Below are 21,364 nucleotides of genomic sequence, written 5' to 3' on the forward strand. Positions count from 1 at the left end.
GGATTTTTGCTCACCGTTCTTGTGATCATTTTGACCCCACGGGGTGAGATCTTGCGTGGAGCCCCAGATCGAGGGAGATTATCAGTGGTATTGTATGTCTTCCATTTCCTAATAATTGCTCCCACAGTTGATTTCAGATTCAATCTTCCCAGCCTGGTGCAGGTCTACAATTTTGTTTCTGGTGTCCTTTGACAGCTCTTTGGTCTTGGCCATAGTGGAGTTTGGAGTGTGACTGTTTGAGGTTGTGGACATATTTATTTTATACTGATAACAAGTTCAAACAGGTGCCATTAATACAGGTGGAGGACAGAGGAGCCTCTTAAAGAAGAAGTTACAGGTCTGTGAGAGCCAGAAATCTTGCTTGTTTGTAGGTGACCAAATACTTATTTTCCACCATAATTTGCAAATAAATTCATTAAAAATCCTACAATGTGATTTTCTGGATTTTTTCCCCTCATTTTGTCTGTCATAGTTGAAGTGTACCTATTATGAAAATTACAGGCCTCTCTCATCTTTTTAAGTGGGAGAACTTGCACAATTGGTGGCTGACTAAATACTTTTTGCCCCACTGTGTGTGTGTGTGTATATATATATATATATATATATATACACACACACACACAACCAGGCAAAAGTTTTAGAACACCTACTCATTCAAGGGTTTTCCTTTATTTGTACTATTTTCTACATCTACATTTTTAATCAGCCAGCTCGGCTTCTAAGCTGTTTACTTCAGACTGTGAGAACAGTTTGAGGCAGTTATATCGCTGTCAGCAATATGAGTGGATAAGATTATTGAAATACTGTACTGGTGTTATGTGTCATAAGAATCCTACTGGACCGTTTTAGCCAACTGAAATGTGAGACAAATAGAAGTGCCTCCAGAATCTTCAATATGTCATACTGTAGATAAATAACACATTAGATTTAACAGTTTTATGAGCTTTAATTGACAGCCTAAATGTTTCTGTTCTAGATTTAAATATTAATTTAATATGGTTCCACCAGGGTGATAAATCAAAGTGAGCAAAGCACGAGGTAACGACCATCTACATCACAAGCATGAGTTGAGGAGACAGTTCAGATGTGTTTACAAGCTAAACAATATAAATAACAGGTGAACATATATATACAATTGTTGATGAGGATTAATGCCACTAAAATGGAACTAAATCAGGTCAGATTAGACTTAAATCAGGTCAGATGAAAACTGTATTATTGGTATTTGGGAAACAAACTCACTCCATTACAGTATTTTATATTGGGGCAACATGGATTCCATTACAGTATTTGAGGGTCAGTGGGAGTAACATTGGAATCAATTTGATTAATCCAACATTTTTTTTGGACATTATAATAATTATTAGCAATGACATATCTACTTTATGTAAATTCAGTGAAATTCAATTCAGAGACAAACATGACATTAAAAAGTAATGTCCTGGGAGTGTGGTGCTCCTGGAAGTGGGAGGTGCTAGTGAGACACAGACACACAGGTCTGGGGGGGAGGTCTCTCCTACAATCCATGTCCTTCCCCAGAGTGGTCCATAATTAACTGTTGCTTGGTTGGCACTTCCAACCAGATATAAGGAGACTGAGGCCCCAGCATCCATAAGTCAGATACCTTCTTCCTCTGTGGTAAGACCTCTCCAACTTTGACATTTGTCTCATGTTTGCACTCAGCAACTGAGGCGGTAGCTAACTGCAGTGTTTGAATTAAGTTATGCATGTCTCTTGTAAGATTTGACAGTATGCAATAAAGTGGCATTTGATTTAAAATGTTTTACTTCCAATCTGTAACTCTCATTTACATATTTTGAGGGGGTTCTAGAATGTAACTGGGCTTTCAGGGGTAATTATTTGAATGTGTAGTGAAGTGAGTTGCCAAAATGTTTTTTGACGGCTAAATGATGAGAATTTAGACTTGTGTGTTTTCACAACACTCTCATGTTTCACAGGGTCCTCCAAGAAGCACACATTCATCTGTAGGAGGGGAAAAAGAAGGTGAGACATGGTTTGAGTCTTCACATAAAAAGTGATGAGAATATTCTGAGAGATATACCGCTCACCTAACTCTGTTGACTGGGGAGGAAGCACCACAGAGTCAATCATGTTTCTTGTTTCATCTCTTTCCTAGTTATCCGTCACCATGAGTACGGACGCGGAGATGCAGATCTACGGCAAGGCTGCCATATACCTCCGTAAGCCTGAGAGGGAAAGGATTGAGGCACAAACCGCACCCTTTGATTCAAAGAACTCCTGCTATGTGACAGACAAGGCGGAGCTGTACCTTAAGGGTCTGGTCACTGCCAGGGCCGACGGGAAGTGTACTGTAACAGTCACAAAACCTGACGGCACTAAGGAGGTAAGCCTGATCTGAAAAGTATTAAAGTTTGTGCAATTACACTATTCCTTGAAAAATCATCTAAATTCTTAAAGAAAATGTCAACAACAAAAAAAGTTTAAAAAAAAGATACACATACATGCATGCACTCACTCTGTTTGCAATACTAGTGTTTAACATCATTTTTGAATGACTACCTCATCTCTGATTACCACACCTACAATAATCTGTAAGGTCCCTCAGTCAAGCAGTGAATTTGAAACACAGATTCAACCACTAAGACCAGGGAGGTTTTCCAGTGCCTTGCAAAGAAAGGCACCTACTGGTAGATGGGTAAAAAAACAAAAACATTTTAATTACACTTGAGATGGTATATCAATATACTCAGTCACTACGAAGATACAGGCGCCCTTCCTAATTAAGTTGCCTAAGAGGAAGGAAATCACTCAGGGATTTCACCATGAAGCCAATGGTGACTTTAAAACAGTTACAGAGTTTAATGGCTGTGATAGGAGAAAACTGAGGATGGAGCAACAACATTATAACAATGCTAACCTAAATGAAAGAGCGAAAAGGAGAAATCTTATACAGAATAAAAAAATATTCCAAAACATGCATCCTATTTTTGCAATAAGGCATTAAAAGTAAAACTCTAAAGAATGTGGCAAAGAAATGAACTTCATGTCCCGAAGACAAAGTGTTATGTTTGGAGCAAATCCAACACGACTGAGTTCCACTCTTCATATTTTCAGCAAGAAAATACCCTAAAACACAAGGCCAAATATACCGTGGAGTTGTTTACCAAGACGACACTGAATTGCCTAGTTACAGTTGACTTAAATTTGCTCGAAACTCGATGACACAACTTGAAAATGGCTGTCTAGCAATGATCAACAACCAGCTTGACTTGACAGAGCTTGAAGAATATAAAAAATAATAATGCGCAATTATTGTACTAACCAGGTGTGTAAAGCTCTTGGAGACTTACCCAGAAAGACTCACAGCTGTAATCTCTGCCAAAGGTTATTCTAACATGTATTGACTCAGGTGTGTGAATACTTATGTAAATGAGATATTTCTGTATTTCATTATCATTTTAAAAAGATCTATTTAATAAATGTTGAATCCAGGCTGTAATACAACAAAATCTGGAATAAATGAAGGGCTACTTTGAAGCATTTACTTGCTTTATGAAGGCACTATGTAACTAACACATTTCTCATGTTGACTAGTCAAGAATCACCATGTATGTGTCAGTGGGTGATAACTAAGTAGTTGGATTAAATATGGATATATATATTTTTTAATGATGCAACTTGTATTTAATGAGCAAAAATCATTCAGTCATGTCCAGTTTGATCTGTGTGTAATCTAGATTTCTGACTGTTTCAGGAAGGAAAAGAGTTCAAAGATGCAGACATCTATGAGATGAACCCCCCTAAGTACGACAAGATTGAGGACATGGCCATGATGACCTACCTGAATGAAGCCTCTGTGTTGTATAACCTCAAAGAGCGTTATGCAGCATGGATGATCTATGTAAGAAACCTGCACATACAAACACACACATACATGAAGATAATAAACACACACATACATGAACATAATAAATACACACATACATGAACATAAGAAATACATAAATACAGTACTACCCATACAGAGAAGTCTAAAAATATTGACACTCTTGATAAATATGAGCAAAAATGTATTCTAAAATGTTTTATGAGTTGGGAGGGATCTTAGACCACTCATCCATACAGAATCCTTCCTGATCCTTGACATTCTTATGGACTGCCCACTTGAATTCAAACCACAGGTTTTCAATGGGTTTCAAGTCCCGAGACTGAGATGGCCTTTGCAAAATGTTGACTTTGTGGCCATTTAATCATTGCAGATTTTCATGTGAATGTGGGTTTATTGTCCTGCTGGAAGATTAACTCGCGGCCAAGTTTCAGCCTCCTGGCAGAGGCAACGAGGTTTTCGGCTAAAATATCCCGGTACTTGATACTGTTCATGATACCATTGACCTTAACAAGGGCCCCAGGACCAGTGGAAGCAAAATAGCTCCATAATATCAAAGATCCACCACCGTATTTTACAGTAGGAATTGGGGTTCTTTTCTGCTTACGCATTCTAATTTCAGCACCAAACCCATCACCTGGTTGGCTTACCCAAAGAGCTCTATTTTCGTGTCATCCAACAAATGTAAACGGCTGGAGTTTACTAAAATGGAACTGACATTTGGATTTGAACCAGTGCTTTGGTCGGATGACATGAAAATAGACCTCTATAATTCTGACCCCGATCTCTTTGAGAGATAAAGATATTACTTGTTAAAAACAAAATACTTTTTTTCAAGCAATTGTATTAGTATAAAAATATATACTTTTGCAGCCTACAATATTGCTCAGTAAACTGACACCACTGTAATGAATGGTAGAAACCAAAACATATCAATACAGTAGACCCATATCAGTAAACCAAAGAACACCCACATCCTCACATAAATCCAGGTAAAAGAACATCTGACTTTACTAATACCCTAATTTAATTATTCTTTCATCCAGACCTACTCTGGGCTCTTCTGTGCCACGGTGAACCCCTACAAGTGGCTCCCCGTATACGACATGGAGGTTGTCAACGCCTACAGAGGGAAGAAGAGGATGGAGGCTCCACCCCATATTTTCTCAGTCTCTGACAATGCCTTTCAGTTCATGCTGATTGGTACGAGCTTTCATGGATGGATGGATGGATGGATGGATGGATGGATGGATAGATGGATGGATGTCCATAAGGACATATGGATCTCAAAGTCAATTAAGTGTTTATGGATAGATTAATGGATGCATCAATGGAATATGCTTCAGAGAGGTATCTACTGTTTTCTAGTCTAGGTAATAACAGTTTGCTGGGAATATCTGATTTCACTACCCTTGAATGAAAAATGCTCCAAAGTTAAATTCATGATGATGCTATGAATTAAATAATGTCCCCATGTGTTTTGAGTATGATAAGCAATGTGTTTTTTGGTTCCAGATAAGGAGAACCAGTCCGTCCTGATTACGTAAGTTGTTTACTAAAATGTCACTTGAGAAAGTGTTTCTATTGTAATAAGTTGTGTCACTTGGTGTGATGAAATACATGACAATATGAATGGATTAGAGCATCAGGTTATGTGTAATAACGAGTCGATGAGAAGGATTATTTGTTAAAGACTTATGTCAGAACAGTGTTAACAGTGCATTTTTCTATGCTATTTCTTAGTGAAAGCCAATCTGACACTCAAACATGTAACTAAAACCCCTCTTTCTCTGTCATATAAACCAGCGGAGAATCCGGTGCAGGAAAGACTGTCAACACCAAGCGTGTCATCCAGTACTTTGCCACCATTGCAGTGTCTGGTGGAGAGAAGAAGAAGGAAGTAGACCCCAGCAAAATGCAGGTAAGTTGTTCTTATGTTTGCCTTTTTAACACTTTTCAAGCAATGAAGAAAAAATTACTTTACCAGTTTTCCAGTTTCTGAGAAACTTGTGTTTGTCTCAATCAGGGGTCTCTTGAGGATCAGATCATTGCAGCTAACCCTCTGCTGGAGGCTTATGGTAATGCCAAGACAGTGAGGAACGACAACTCGTCTCGCTTTGTAAGTATGAAGGGCATACTGTGGAAGTTAACTTATATTGGAAAAATGTATTTCATTAGTTCCCTATAGTATACACTTCAACATTTTACTTGATTTGCTGTAGTAATAATAAAAAAAAGATCAACCCCTACCAATTTAAAAAAAATTGTTTGCAATCCATGTAATAATTCACATTTCCTGTTGCTTCAGGATTTTTCCCCCTGCTGTAGCAAACTGGATCCTACATCAAGATCCTATATCTGTATCAATAGATCCAACATCTGTCCAACAAACTAACATTTACAGGGGTCTATCAAAGAAAAATGTTAGATTAATTTGTTGACCTATTTCTAACCCCCATGCTCTACTGTAGGGTAAATTCATCAGGATTCACTTCCAAGGTGGTAAACTGGCTAAAGCTGACATTGAGACCTGTGAGTTGGTTTTGATTGTTTCTCAATGCTTTCCTAAATTCACACAGATAATTTTTAGGAGATCATATCATCAAAAGTAATTTTATCCCATGTTCTCTTCTCTTTCTCTGTGTGTCATTCACTCATTCTCTTTCTCTCTCAGACCTGCTGGAGAAGTCCAGAGTGTCCTTCCAGCTGCCCGATGAGAGAGGCTACCACATCTTCTTCCAGATGATGACAGGCCACAAACCTGACATAGTTGGTACGACAAAGTAGAGGTCCAGAGAAAATGATTCCCACCCAGATTTTCCCCTAACCCTACCACTCCTCCTCTAACCCTATCATCCCTACCCCTCCTCCCATAACCCTACCACTCCTCCCCTAACCCTATCATCCCTACCACTCCTCCCATAACCCTACCATCCCTCCCCTAATTGGAGTTAACAAATGGACAACAATACTTAGGCTTCTACTTCCAGTTTATACGTACTATATACATTTTACATACACAATGTATTTTACAATAGTTGTCTTTTGTTTGTTATTTGTCCCTTCATCGCTTCATCTACCCTCAACCCCTCCACACTATAATCCACACTAATCATACTATTACAATGAGTACATCCAAGATAACAAGGCATCTAGACATGGGACAGGTCTCTGGGAAATATCTATCAAGTAATACACTGTGATGCACTAGTCCACAAGTCTCAGTCTCCTCTTTATGCTATTCATTATATACTACATGTATCATTGAGTCCATCTATTGAGTAAAGGAGGGAGAGATACTGTAAAGTTAGAACAGAAGAATTCTAAGAGATTTACCTGACAAGCTGTTCTCTGTTGTCCACAGAATTGGCGCTCATCACCACCAACCCCTACGACTTCCCCATGTGCAGTCAGGGTCAGATCACTGTGGCAAGCATCAACGACAATGAAGAGCTGGATGCCACAGATGTGAGTCAAACAAAGGGTTAACCAAACTCTAGATATGGAATGGATAGGACCACCATACACACTGAATGTACTGTGAAATTCCAACTTGGTGGCAGCTGGGAATGTTCATGTATGTTTAAGTTTGATTCTAAATGCCTTGTGTTAGTTAGGCATGTGCCTCAAAGAACTCTTCATGCCTTCCACTATAGAGCACCACTAAGTGCCCTGTGGAACTGTGCTGCCATCTACTAATGTGTTTGCCAAGCGTAATCATGTGTAACAGAGAAGCCAGTCAAATCTATCTATCCCATTTGTTCTGCAGTGAGCAGCACAGAACTGTAGTGTAACTGAGCAAACTACCGTTCAGTTCATCTCTGTTGTACTTCCTCTTTAATGCCAGGATGCTATTACCATCCTGGGCTTCACTAATGAAGAGAAGCAGGCCATCTACAAGCTGACAGGAGCTGTAGTGCACCATGGAAACTTGAAATTCAAGCAGAAGCAACGTGAGGAGCAGGCCGAGCCAGACGGCACAGAGGGTGAGTCCCACTCATAGATATACAATATATAAAGCATTAGTCCCATTTCCAAAGATAGAAATATACTGAGTGTACAAAACATTAGGAACACCTTCCTAACATTGAGTTGCACCCCCTTTTGCCCTCAGAACAGCATAAATTTGTCAGGGCCTGGACTCGAAAACGTGTCGAAAATGTTCCACAGGGGTGCTGGCCCATGCTGGCTCTAATGCTTCCCACAATTGTGTCAAGTTGGCTGGATGTCCTTTTGGTGGTGGCTCATTCTTTATACGCACAGGAAAAACCCAGCAGCGTTGTGAAAAACCCAGCAGCGTTGCAGTTCTTGACACACTCAAATCGGTGCGCCTGGCACCTACTACCATACCCTGTTCAAAGGAACGTAAATATTTTGTCAGGCCCATTCAGCCTCTGAATGGCACACATACACTATCCATGTCTCAACAGTATCAAGGCTTAAAAATCATTCTTTAACCTTTTCTCCCCCCTTCATCTACACAGATTGAAGTGGAATTAACAGGTGACATCAACAAGTGATCCTAGCTTTCACCTGGTCAGTCTATGTCATGGAAAGAGCAGGTGTTCCTAATGTTTTGTACACCCAGTGTAGAACACGTACGTTTCATATGAAAGTCAGGCAGGAGTTTTTTTTAAGACACAATTCCAACCTCCAGAAATGATTTGAAATGATGGATATGTGAGAAAACCTAAACCTAACCCACAAAAAAGATAGCCAAACTATTTTGTCAGTGTGAAATCAGAAACAAGTGATCTTGTGTCCCTGAGTCTGTTGTTGTTGGTTCTCTCTCCAGTGGCTGATAAAATCGCCTACCTGCTGGGCCTGAACTCAGCTGAGATGTTGAAGGCTCTGTGCTACCCCAGAGTGAAGGTCGGCAACGAGTATGTGACCAAGGGACAGACTGTGCCTCAGGTAAGGCAGCCAAACACAGCATCTACCATTTTCTGAGCACCATAATTATTTTGGGGATGAGTGCATAGCTAAAAAAAAATAATGTATCTTGTTTTTCCCTTATGCTCTTATCACCAGACATGGTCAATATCTCACATATTAATTTGAGATATTATCATTTGCAGGTTAATAACTCAGTCAGTGCTCTGGCCAAGTCCATCTATGAGAGGATGTTCTTGTGGATGGTCATCCGTATCAATGAGATGTTGGACACAAAGCAGCCAAGGCAGTTCTATATCGGTGTGCTTGACATTGCCGGGTTTGAGATCTTTGATGTGAGTATGAGACCAGAACAAGACAATTAGTTGTGATTGAGATGGATTACAGTCTTGTATGATGAAATGATCCCTTTTAAAACTCCATCAACAGTACAACAGCATGGAGCAGCTGTGCATCAACTTCACCAATGAGAAACTGCAACAGTTTTTCAACCACACCATGTTCGTCCTGGAGCAAGAGGAGTACAAGAAGGAGGGAATCGTCTGGGCCTTCATTGACTTCGGCATGGACTTGGCTGCCTGCATTGAGCTTATTGAGAAGGTAAGATGTCTGTGAGGATTATAATGGTACAACGTATCTGACTGTTGAGAACTCAATATGTTTCCTAAATGAATGTAATCCGCAAATAGAATGTTTGCAAAAGGAATAAATGTGATCCTAAATGGAAATATCACTAATTTGATATACATCTCCTTTCGTAAAGCCATTGGGCATCTTCTCCATCCTTGAAGAGGAGTGCATGTTCCCTAAGTCTTCAGACACTACCTTCAAGGACAAGCTGTACTCCCAGCATCTTGGCAAAACAAAGGCGTTTGAGAAGCCCAAGCCTGCCAAAGGCAAGGCAGAGGCCCACTTCTCCCTGGTGCACTACGCCGGCACTGTGGACTACAACATCACTGGGTGGCTGGAGAAGAACAAGGACCCCCTGAACGACTCAGTTTGTCAACTGTACGGGAAGTCCTCAGTCAAACTTTTGGCTGCCCTGTATCCTGCTGCCCCACCTGAGGGTAAGACTAGCATCATGTCACAATATTTAATTTAAAGCACCAGTTACAATGTTCTTTAAAGTCTTTGAATGTATCACACTTTCTCAGGGTTTATTACTGGGTTAATTTACTCATACAATAGGTGTTATTCTACACAATCTGATTGGCAGCATTTGCCTCTAGATAAGTGTGAAGTTAACCAGAGATTCTCTGGTTTATAATTAGTGTGCTTGCTGAAGACAAGACCACTCTAGATTTCTTACATACTCTTCTAATTATTCTATTTATTCCACCCGCTCTAGGAAATTTACTTTTCTAGTTATCTTTAACTTTCCCCCATTTTAACAGATACAACCAAGAAAGGAGGCAAGAAGAAGGGTGGTTCCATGCAGACTGTGTCCTCCCAGTTCAGGGTGAGCTTTTGAAATGTGTAGATTCAGTCCTTCAAAAGGTGCATTGATTATCATAAATGATGTCTGAGAAAATGGTTTGTAACCCTCTTACAGGAGAACTTACATAAGCTGATGACCAACTTGAGGAGCACTCATCCTCACTTTGTGCGCTGCCTGATCCCCAACGAGTCAAAGACTCCAGGTACAAGAAATATTGAGTTAAATATGTCATCTTATCAGTACAGTATCAGTAACCTTAACGATCCCAATCTATAACCTGTTTATTAGTATTAAAAGAGACTTGTTTTGTTTTACCAGGTCTGATGGAGAACTTCCTGGTTATCCACCAGCTCAGGTGTAATGGTGTACTGGAGGGTATCAGGATCTGCAGAAAGGGATTCCCCAGCAGAATCATCTATGCTGATTTCAAGCAGAGGTACACAAACATAAATGTACACATGCTCACAGATCTGCTCCAAGGATAAGCTTACCTTTTACGTAATATAACCAACCTACAACTGCACATATGTAAATAATCTATCTTTATTCAGGTACAAAGTACTGAATGCCAGCGTCATCCCCGAGGGCCAGTTCATGGACAACAAGAAGGCTTCTGAGAAGCTGCTTGGGTCCATTGATGTGAATCACGAGGATTACAAGTTTGGACACACCAAGGTCAGTCAAAACCCCCAGCAAAATCTGACAACAAAACACAACTTGAATGATAATTTAAACCCGTACCATATATATATACTCTCTAGTTGATCTATCCATTCTTTTGTTCTTTCTTCTTCATTTAACTAATAGAAAAGGTGGAAAAACATTGTAGTGTTTTTCTTCAAATTCATACATCACAAGTATAGAAGAGAAACTAAAGTCATTATCATGTGCATTGTGTTAGAGTGGTATGGCTGCAGTTATCTGCATCTGTGTACATTATTAATCTACAACTGTACAATAACTAACAACTTAGAAACAACCTGTCACATGGTTTGGTTGCAACTATTGCAAAGTTAATGTTGTTTAAATCAATCTAGTGGTGTTGTTCCCCTCTTTTGATTCAAGCCTTTCTATCTGTGGTTCCATTGACCATGTTAACCTGTGTCTCAGGTGTTCTTCAAAGCCGGTCTGCTGGGTGTCCTGGAGGAGATGAGAGATGAGAAGCTGGCCACTCTAGTCGGCATGGTCCAGGCTCTCAGCCGTGGATTCCTCATGAGGAGAGAGTTCACCAAGATGATGGAGAGGAGGTGAGGAATAGTAGACATCTTGGCAAAGCTTTCTGTCAACCACCTGTATCTAATGCATTATGATTACATACTGTATATGCTGTGAGTTGTTCAGAATGAGAAAGTACATCTTATAATGGTCTGCTAAAGCTTTTGGGTTAATTCATTTTGTCCAGAAATGAATGTAGCAACTAAGGATTCTAGCTTTATAGCTGCAGTTTGGGATTTGGCTGTTCAACTGTCATTTACATTTTTGGTATTTACCTTTTCATTCTTGAAGAATATAAAATGTCTCATGAGCTTAAAATGCATGACCTGTCAGATTTTGCATCTTGAGCACTGTCTATGAATTTAAGAGGGGTTACATTTCCCTAGCCCCATTCCTCAACTGTAAACAAACAGTGGCAGGTGGTTCTGTTTTGTTGTTCATCTAATCCCAGAATGTAGCTTTAAGCATGTCACTCACCATGCCACTCCATCCTTTCTGTCGACCAGAGAATCAATTTACTCCATCCAGTACAACATCCGCTCATTCATGAATGTGAAAACCTGGCCATGGATGAAGTTGTACTTCAAGATCAAGCCCCTGCTGCAGAGCGCTGAGACTGAGAAGGAGCTGGCCAACATGAAGGAGAACTATGAGAAGATGACGACAGACCTGGCCAAGGCTCTGGCCACAAAGAAGCAAATGGAGGAGAAGTTGGTGGCCCTGACGCAGGAGAAGAACGACCTGGCGCTCCAAGTCGCGTCTGTGAGTGACCCGGGCACATTTGCATACATATGAACACACATTTGCATACACATACATATGAACACACATTTGTATTTCCCATGTTATATATCTCTTGAATTTCTATTGATTTGCTCTGACCTCTTTGAGTAACATGTATACTTGGATACAAAGTGAGGCCTCTGATTTGGTTTCTGCTGTTCTGAAACCAGGAAGGAGAGAGTCTGAACGATGCTGAGGAAAGGTGTGAGGGGCTCATCAAGAGCAAGATCCAGCTGGAGGCCAAACTCAAAGAGACGACCGAGAGGCTGGAGGATGAGGAGGAGATCAATGCTGAGTTGACTGCAAAGAAGAGGAAGCTGGAAGATGAGTGTTCTGAGCTGAAGAAGGACATTGATGACCTGGAGCTCACCCTGGCCAAAGTGGAGAAGGAGAAGCACGCCACTGAAAACAAGGTCTTGTGTCTTACCATAGACAGTCTAACCAAACAATAATCCAATCAATAATCAACTCAAAACATAGCTTAACAGAAATGGAATTCACGTTGTATTGTGGGTGCAGGAACAATTAGGACACAATAGTAGAATTTCAGTTGTGGGGTACTCCCCAAATGTATTGCATGTTCTGCTCCCCTCTCATGGGGCGGCAGGTAATCTAGTGGTTAGAGTGTTGGACTAGTAACAGAAAGGTTACCCGAGATGACAAGGTAAAACATCTGTCGTTCTGCCCCTGAACAAGGCACTGTTCTTTGGCCATCATTGAAAATAAGAATTTGTTCTTTACTGACTTGCCTATTTAAATAAAGTTTTTTTTTTTTAAATGTAATGTTTGACTTCCATTCAGTAGACGGGCATGGTGAACACTGTTGAATCTATAGTACAGTAATTGTTGAGGCATTTCTAATCTAAATTAATTGAAGGCAATATATAACAAACTAAATCTCCCCTTTATGGTGAAGTATAATTATGTTGTGGCCATTTACAGGTTAAAAACCTGACAGAGGAGATGGCGTCTATGGATGAGAGTGTTGCCAAGCTGACCAAGGAGAAGAAAGCCCTCCAAGAGGCCCACCAGCAGACACTGGATGACCTGCAGGCAGAGGAGGACAAAGTCAACACTCTGACCAAGGCCAAGACCAAGCTGGAACAGCAAGTGGACGACGTGAGTGGACTTGGACATTTTGGCCATGATAGTATGTAAGATGATATTATCTTCAGTTGTTTACATTTTAATAATATATGTGTTTTTATCTTATAGCTTGAGGGTTCTCTGGAGCAAGAGAAGAAGCTCCGTATGGACCTTGAGAGAGCCAAGAGAAAGCTGGAGGGAGATCTGAAACTGGCCCAGGAGTCCATAATGGACCTGGAGAATGACAAGCAGCAAGCTGATGAGAAAATCAAGAAGTAAACACAAACAAATGACTACAGTATTAGCTGCTATAATGGTTGTTCTTGACTAATTCTTGTAATTATGAATTAGCATTTGCATGTGATTCTTTAAAGAAAAGTGAATGGTATGATACTCTCCCTTTAAACTATCAAACAAAAACTAACTCTGCAATCAACGTGTTTGTGTTTCTTAGGAAGGAGTTTGAGACCACCCAGCTCCTCAGCAAGATTGAGGATGAGCAGTCTCTGGGAGCTCAGCTGCAGAAGAAGATCAAGGAACTCCAGGTACAGTACAGGATATAAGCTCCAGTACAGAAAAGCACAGACTTGAACCATTTCCTTTAAAAAAATTGACACTTTTTCTGTCAGCAGACAGTTTTCCAGGTGGCTTCTGATGGCTCAGTAGTTTGGAAGATGGTGTTTCTTGTTGGTGCTTCTTACCATCCCCACTCAGCCCTCAATGACAATATACATGTTAAAATGGCGTATATCCATGTAGAGTCCTCTGTCTAACTTCTTACCTTTGAGGGTTTGGCTTCTGCATGGGACACTGTCTACTGAATATATTAGTGTAACTGGCTTCGTAGTAAACACATTTATGCAAAATATACATACTATTATTATTTTGTGGAGTTCAATTGTTTCAACTGTATTGTGGTGTTCATCCCCCTGCTCCTACCCCTGTTCTAGGCCCGTATTGAGGAGCTGGAGGAGGAAATTGAGGCTGAGCGTGCTGCCAGGGCTAAGGTTGAGAAGCAGAGGGCCGATCTCTCCAGGGAACTTGAGGAGATCAGCGAGAGGCTGGAGGAGGCCGGAGGCGCCACTGCTGCTCAGATTGAGATGAACAAGAAGCGTGAGGCTGAGTTCCAGAAGCTGCGTCGTGATCTCGAAGAGTCCACCCTGCAGCATGAGGCCACAGCCGCCGCTCTGCGCAAGAAGCAGGCCGACAGTGTGGCTGAGCTCGGGGAGCAGATCGACAACCTGCAGCGCGTTAAGCAGAAGCTGGAGAAGGAGAAGAGCGAGTACAAGATGGAGATTGATGACCTCTCCAGCAACATGGAGGCCGTCGCCAAGGCTAAGGTGAGTAGTGATGTTTTGATCAAGCAGTGTTGAGGAGGGTCAACTACATTACCATTCAAGTGACCTGAAGTTGACAGCAGTCACATATATAAAGTAATGATGGAACATGTTTCACTAACAGGGCAATCTGGAGAAGATGTGCCGTACTCTTGAGGACCAGCTGAGTGAGCTCAAGACTAAGAATGATGAGAATGTTCGCCAGATCAACGACATCAGCGGACAGAGGGCCAGACTCCTGACAGAAAATGGTACCAACAACAATGAACAACAAGCCAATGCTTTCCTTCAGTAGAACACAACATGTATTAGGGGCTATATCCACATAGTCCACTCCACATACGTTGTGAACAGTACAGTAGAAACTAACATTGCCCTATGATACCTCAAAATACATTTTCAATCTTAGAGAACAGAGACCCTATTTACAAAATGTCCCTCTGTCCCTGCAGGTGAGTTTGGCCGCCAGCTGGAGGAGAAGGAAGCCCTGGTGTCTCAGCTGACCAGAGGAAAACAGGCCTTCACCCAGCAGGTGGAGGAGCTGAAGAGGGCGACTGAGGAGGAGGTCAAGGTAAGGGACCCAAGATGGACTCCACCGTCCACAGAGTTTAGAGCTATATCTTCATATGACTACACCACCCTCTCTCTCCACCCTCAGAGACTTCTATTGTCTCTCCACCCTCAGAGACTTCTACTGTCTCTCCACCCTCAGAGACTTCTACTGTCTCTCCACCCTCAGAGACTCCGACCATAATGTGTTTGACTATCTCACTCATCTCTCCTTGTCTTTCTCTCTCACAGGCTAAAAATGCACTGGCCCACGGTGTCCAGTCTGCCCGCCATGACTGTGACCTCCTGAGGGAGCAGTTTGAGGAGGAGCAGGAGGCCAAGGCAGAGCTGCAACGCGGCATGTCCAAGGCCAACAGTGAGGTGGCTCAGTGGAGGACTAAGTATGAAACTGATGCCATCCAGCGCACAGAGGAGCTGGAGGAGGCCAAGTGAGTCGCACGCAACAGAAAAACTCAGATATGGTGTGGATGGTGAGGGTGGCAGGGGGCTCTGACAAAATGTTACATCAATATGTATTGTAACATATCTCTCACATTAAAACACCCTCTGTTGTCCAACAGGAAGAAGCTGGCTCAGCGTCTGCAGGAGGCGGAGGAGACCATTGAGGCGACCAACTCCAAGTGCGCCTCCCTGGAGAAGACCAAGCAGAGGCTGCAGGGAGAGGTGGAGGACCTCATGATTGATGTTGAGAGAGCCAACGCATTGGCCGCCAACCTCGACAAGAAGCAGAGGAACTTTGACAAGGTGAAAATGAATAAACCTCACCATAGACTGATATTTACTGTCTGCTATATGATTCATTGTAGTATAATTGTAGCATATTTATAATTCAAAACTCTTCATCAATGACTTCTGATGAAAATCCCATGGATTCTCCTAGGTTCTGGCAGAGTGGAAGCAGAAGTATGAGGAGGGCCAGGCTGAGCTGGAAGGAGCTCAGAAGGAGGCTCGCTCTATGAGCACTGAACTCTTCAAGATGAAGAACTCCTACGAGGAGGCTCTGGATCATCTGGAGACTCTGAAGAGAGAAAACAAGAACCTGCAACGTGAGCATTTGACAGCAAATCTATTTGGCTTATGTTTAATTAGCAAGATGAATTGCTGTTAATTAATTCACTGTTATTATGATTCAATATCAACTTCAGTACATTGACATATCCACTTAAAATCCCCCAAGTCTAAACTGCTCCTGTATGTGTGTGTGCAGAGGAGATCTCTGACCTGACTGAGCAGATTGGAGAGACTGGCAAGAGCATCCATGAGCTGGAGAAGGCCAAGAAGACCGTGGAGACAGAGAAGTCTGAGATCCAGACTGCTCTGGAGGAGGCTGAGGTACAAACTACAGCTGTTTGATGGGAAAGCAGTGTTAACTAACCAATGCCAGCTAGAGTGAAATGCCCTCTGTATTGGTGTTATTGTAGTCATATATATTTAATTCCTACATCCAAATGTATTGAACACAATTGGCCTGACTGCTTCTGTTTGTCCAGGGAACACTGGAGCACGAGGAATCCAAGATTCTGCGTGTGCAGCTGGAGCTGAACCAGATCAAGGGTGAGGTGGACAGGAAGATTGCTGAGAAGGATGAGGAGATGGAGCAGATCAAGAGGAACAGCCAGAGGGTGGTTGACTCCATGCAGAGCACCCTGGACTCTGAGGTCAGGAGCAGGAATGATGCCCTGAGGGTGAAGAAGAAGATGGAGGGAGACCTGAACGAGATGGAGATCCAGCTGAGCCACTCCAACAGGCAGGCCGCTGAGGCCCAGAAACAGCTGAGGAATGTCCAGGGACAGCTCAAGGTAAAGGGACTGGGACATCAGGCTCAAACACCTGAACATGGAGAGGGATTTGTTTGTGAATCTGTAGAAAATAACAGAACAGAGGACTTAAATAGAGTGGTTTATGTACTAAAGGTAGCGATACTGGGGAAATTCTTACCAATGAATATTTATATCACTGATCGATCCTTTCACCCCTACTTCCACAAGTCCTAATGAACGTATGTCATTGTGAACCCCAGGATGCCCAATTGCACCTTGATGACGCCGTCCGTGTCGCAGAAGACATGAAGGAGCAGGCAGCCATGGTGGAGCGCAGAAACGGCCTGATGTTGGCTGAAATCGAGGAGCTGAGAGTTGCTCTGGAGCAGACAGAGAGAGGCCGCAAAGTGGCTGAGACTGAGCTGGTAGACGCCAGCGAGCGTGTTGGACTGCTGCACTCCCAGGTATGGGTCAAAAGCCATTTCTAATGAAACTCAGCCAAGCATACAGTTTAAACACACCTGTATTTGGACCGTGCTTGCCTTAGATGTTCAGAATTTCAGTCTTGTCTTGCAAGTTCTCTTGAGAGTCAAAAACATCGTCTTCCTCCTTCAGAACACCAGCCTTCTGAACACCAAGAAGAAGCTGGAGACTGACCTGGTGCAGGTGCAGGGAGAGGTGGAGGACATCGTCCAGGAGGCCAGGAATGCAGAGGAGAAGGCCAAGAAGGCAATCACTGACGTGAGTCCTTGAATTACATCAACTTAATTTGTCCCCGAGTGCCAATGGTAGCAGGGCTGGATAAGAACCACAAAGATCTCAGAGGGACGTTATGATTGGTGCGTAAATTAAACAAACTACTATTCTAGGCGGCCATGATGTCTGAGGAGCTGAAGAAGGAGCAGGACACCAGCTCTCACCTGGAGAGGATGAAGAAGAACCTGGAGGTCACAGTCAAGGACCTGCAGCACCGCCTGGATGAGGCTGAGAATCTGGCCATGAAGGGAGGCAAGAAGCAGCTCCAGAAACTGGAGTCCAGGGTGAGATACCTGCAGGGTGGATTAGGGTGGATTGAAAGACTGATTGCTGGAAATGTATTTGATCATGTAAAAATACACAGGAGCATTGTTTAATGATTTGCTCTCACAATAACCCACCTACATCAGGGGTTCCCAAACTTCTTTGCATCGGGGACCACCCCTTTTGTGGTAGCGTATACATCAGGGACCCCCTTCATAATATCAGAACACAACTCATACTTTAAAGTGCATCAAAAATAGCATCCACGCAGATTTACTATGACTTCTGCAGTGCATGACTGGACTAATCTAGTCCCCCTTGTTTGCATCTGAGAAAAAATGTTGCAGTTTTAAAGCTTAAATTACTGTGGATTTATGATCACAACAAAACCAATTATAATAATTGTACACTTATTTAGTGGAGTTGATCCAAGACCTTTAAATAAAAAGGTATTGGATCAAGACTTCTTCTAATCTGCCATTTCGATCATATTAATAATAATAATTCACAATAAATATCAACACAGAATATAATATACATTCATCGAATTAATGTCATAGTAATAATTTATCTCTCTATTGTAACGTCTCATTCAACAACCGTTGCTAGGCAAGCTAGCGTTGCTATGCGGGGCTACCGGCTAGCAGGCTAATGGCTGAATTAGCTTTTAGGCTAGCGGACTTTAATAAGTTCGTAAAACCTGAAAATACAACAGAATACCTCAACAAACATATGTACATACTTCAGACACTTTGCCGTCTTGAATATGGTGTTTTTCCACTCGCTTACTTTCAAAATAAAGACATTAAAATGTATTTATGTCGGTGCTTCTGTCTTGCTGTTGGCTCACTTGGCAAATTTCTCCCAACTGCCAGAGCGCGAGCTCCATAATAGAAGCAATGTCACAACATTAAAACATGCGAGTGGCGGCCTCTAGTCGCCATACTGGTACTGCACCATACACCACAAAACGCATGACAAAATGGTTAAAAGTCATATTTCAAAAACAAGAAGAATTGAGTTGTGAGCCTCCCAGACCCGTTGTTTAATCTAAGAGTTAATAACATAAATTGTGGATGAATAATATTATATTGTACAGTATTGCACCCTCTGAACATTTTCCAAAGATCCCTGGCTGTTTAATCTGTTCTTGCTAGAAATAAACATAAACAAATTGAAATGTAAATTCCACTTTGAGAACCACTGACCTAGATAATGAAAAGTTGTTGTTATAATTACAGAGTACATAGGAACAGATAACAATTGTGCCTCCTTGACTGGGTAGAAGATTCTACCGTTTTACAAATAGTTGTTAGGTCTGATTTGATTTCACCACCTCAAACAAATGCCTAAATGTATTTGTTCCACAAAGGTGCGTGAGCTCGAGACTGAGGTGGAGGCCGAGCAGAGAAGAGGTGCAGATGCAGTCAAAGGAGTTCGCAAGTATGAGCGCAGAGTCAAGGAGCTCACTTACCAGGTAAGAGAAAGTGCATTCTTCACACACTTGACACTTACACAGACAGGTTTGTGTATAAAACTATTGTGACATTGATTCTTTGATCTTCTCCCACAGACTGAGGAGGATAAGAAGAATGTTAACAGACTTCAGGACCTGGTAGATAAGCTGCAGATGAAAGTGAAGGCCTACAAGAGGCATTCTGAGGAAGCGGTGAGTCACTGACTTAGTCAAATACTCTGAAAGCATACAATGGAAAATGTTTTTTCCCCCTACAAAACGTAATGTCCATACGGTTTAGTTGAAGTGTTGCTACAGCACACCAGTCAACAATGACAATTGATAGTGCAAGTAAATGCTGAAGAAATTGTGCGCATTTGTGAGTGCCTCTTATGTGTTACCAACTTAAAGGAGATTGAATATGAATTTTCTGGTCTAGTGATCGTGCTGGAGGCAGCGGTTTGTTCTCGTTCTGCCACTCACTTTCTCTGCAGTATCATATCTCCCTGTATACATTGCTATCCTAAATCTGCCAATATTTGTTTTGTTGAAAATATTATTGATATTTGCTACCTGAAGCTTCAAACTTTAAATGCTGATGTTCTGCTCTCCTTCTCTTTTCCTCACCCAGGAGGAAGCAGCAAACCAGCACATGTCTAAGTTCAGGAAGGTTCAGCATGAGCTGGAGGAGGCTGAGGAGCGTGCTGACATCGCTGAGACTCAGGTCAACAAGCTCAGAGCCAAGACCCGTGACTCGGGAAAGGTACAGAACTGCTGCTAAACCTGTACCTGACTCATGTTCAGATATGACCACATCAACACCACCTATGATTCAGTCTTCTCAGAGGTCAATACAGACCTTTTACACTCAACTGTATTGAAGATCCATATGAAGAACATTTCAGGAAGGGCAACAACAACAAAAAATATTGTATAGGACTTCTAGTATATATATACAGTACTTCAAAATTGAAAATCCAAGCTGAGCACTGAGCATTAAATGCTTGATACATATATTTATCATGTTCATTATTATTACTGATCCATTATATTCTATCCATATATTTATCATGTTCATTATTATTACTGATCCATTATATTCTATCCATATATTTATCATGTTCATTATTATTACTGATCCATTATATTCTATCCATATATTTATCATGTTGATTGTTATTACTGATCCATTATATTCTATCCATATATTTATCATGTTCATTGTTATTACTGATCCATTATATTCTATCCATATATTTATCATGTTGATTGTTATTACTGATCCATTATATTCTATCCATATATTTATCATGTTCATTGTTATTACTGATCCATTATATTCTATCCATATATTTATCATGTTCATTGTTATTACTGATCCATTATATTCTATCCAAGTCTATCATGTTCATTATTATTACTGATCCATTATATTCTATCCATATATTTATCATGTTCATTATTATTACTGATCCATTATATTCTATCCATATATTTATCATGTTCGTTATTATTACTGATCCATTATATTCTATCCAAGTCTATCATGTTCATTATTATTACTGATCCATTATATTCTATCCATATATTTATCATGTTCATTATTATTACTGATCCATTATATTCTATCCATATATTTATCATGTTCATTGTTATTACTGATCCATTATATTCTATCCATATATTTATCATGTTCATTATTATTACTGATCCATTATATTATTTCTTTCTTCTTACAGGGAAAAGAAGTTGCTGAATAAACAAGACCAAAGAATTGAAGATCAAAGTCTTACCATTTTCCTGTGTTGCATAAAATATGATTTTCATGGTGAAATGTTGAGCATTGATTAAAAACATGTGGATCTACATACACTTCCTTTGTGACTGTGGATTTATTACTCAGCAAACAGCTTTTTCAAACCATAAAAATATTGTACT

At 41.1% G+C, this 21,364-nt stretch overlaps 1 protein-coding gene across 1 annotated transcript; it reads left to right on the forward strand.

Moving 5' to 3' along the window:
• Positions 1–1,978: 1,978 nt before the first annotated feature.
• Positions 1,979–21,296, forward strand: LOC110487199 (myosin heavy chain, fast skeletal muscle). The gene is made up of 40 exons (XM_036973001.1): positions 1,979–2,004; positions 2,138–2,365; positions 3,737–3,883; positions 4,915–5,071; positions 5,384–5,411; positions 5,675–5,789; positions 5,895–5,987; positions 6,340–6,400; positions 6,543–6,641; positions 7,233–7,336; positions 7,716–7,854; positions 8,664–8,782; positions 8,947–9,096; positions 9,191–9,361; positions 9,525–9,828; positions 10,156–10,220; positions 10,314–10,401; positions 10,518–10,635; positions 10,751–10,874; positions 11,310–11,446; positions 11,921–12,176; positions 12,368–12,610; positions 13,140–13,316; positions 13,413–13,558; positions 13,738–13,828; positions 14,234–14,623; positions 14,745–14,871; positions 15,073–15,191; positions 15,422–15,618; positions 15,751–15,934; positions 16,071–16,236; positions 16,398–16,522; positions 16,681–16,989; positions 17,211–17,414; positions 17,566–17,691; positions 17,820–17,990; positions 19,343–19,447; positions 19,544–19,639; positions 20,058–20,189; positions 21,166–21,296. Exons 2-40 carry the CDS (start codon positions 2,150–2,152, stop codon positions 21,184–21,186), a joined length of 5,820 nt encoding a protein of 1,939 aa, XP_036828896.1. The 5' UTR covers positions 1,979–2,004; positions 2,138–2,149; the 3' UTR covers positions 21,187–21,296.
• The last annotated feature ends 68 nt before the right edge of the window (positions 21,297–21,364 follow it).

Source organism: Oncorhynchus mykiss, unplaced genomic scaffold, assembly GCF_013265735.2.
Source record: "Oncorhynchus mykiss isolate Arlee unplaced genomic scaffold, USDA_OmykA_1.1 un_scaffold_216, whole genome shotgun sequence".
In the NCBI taxonomy this organism is placed as follows: Eukaryota; Metazoa; Chordata; class Actinopteri; order Salmoniformes; family Salmonidae; genus Oncorhynchus; species Oncorhynchus mykiss.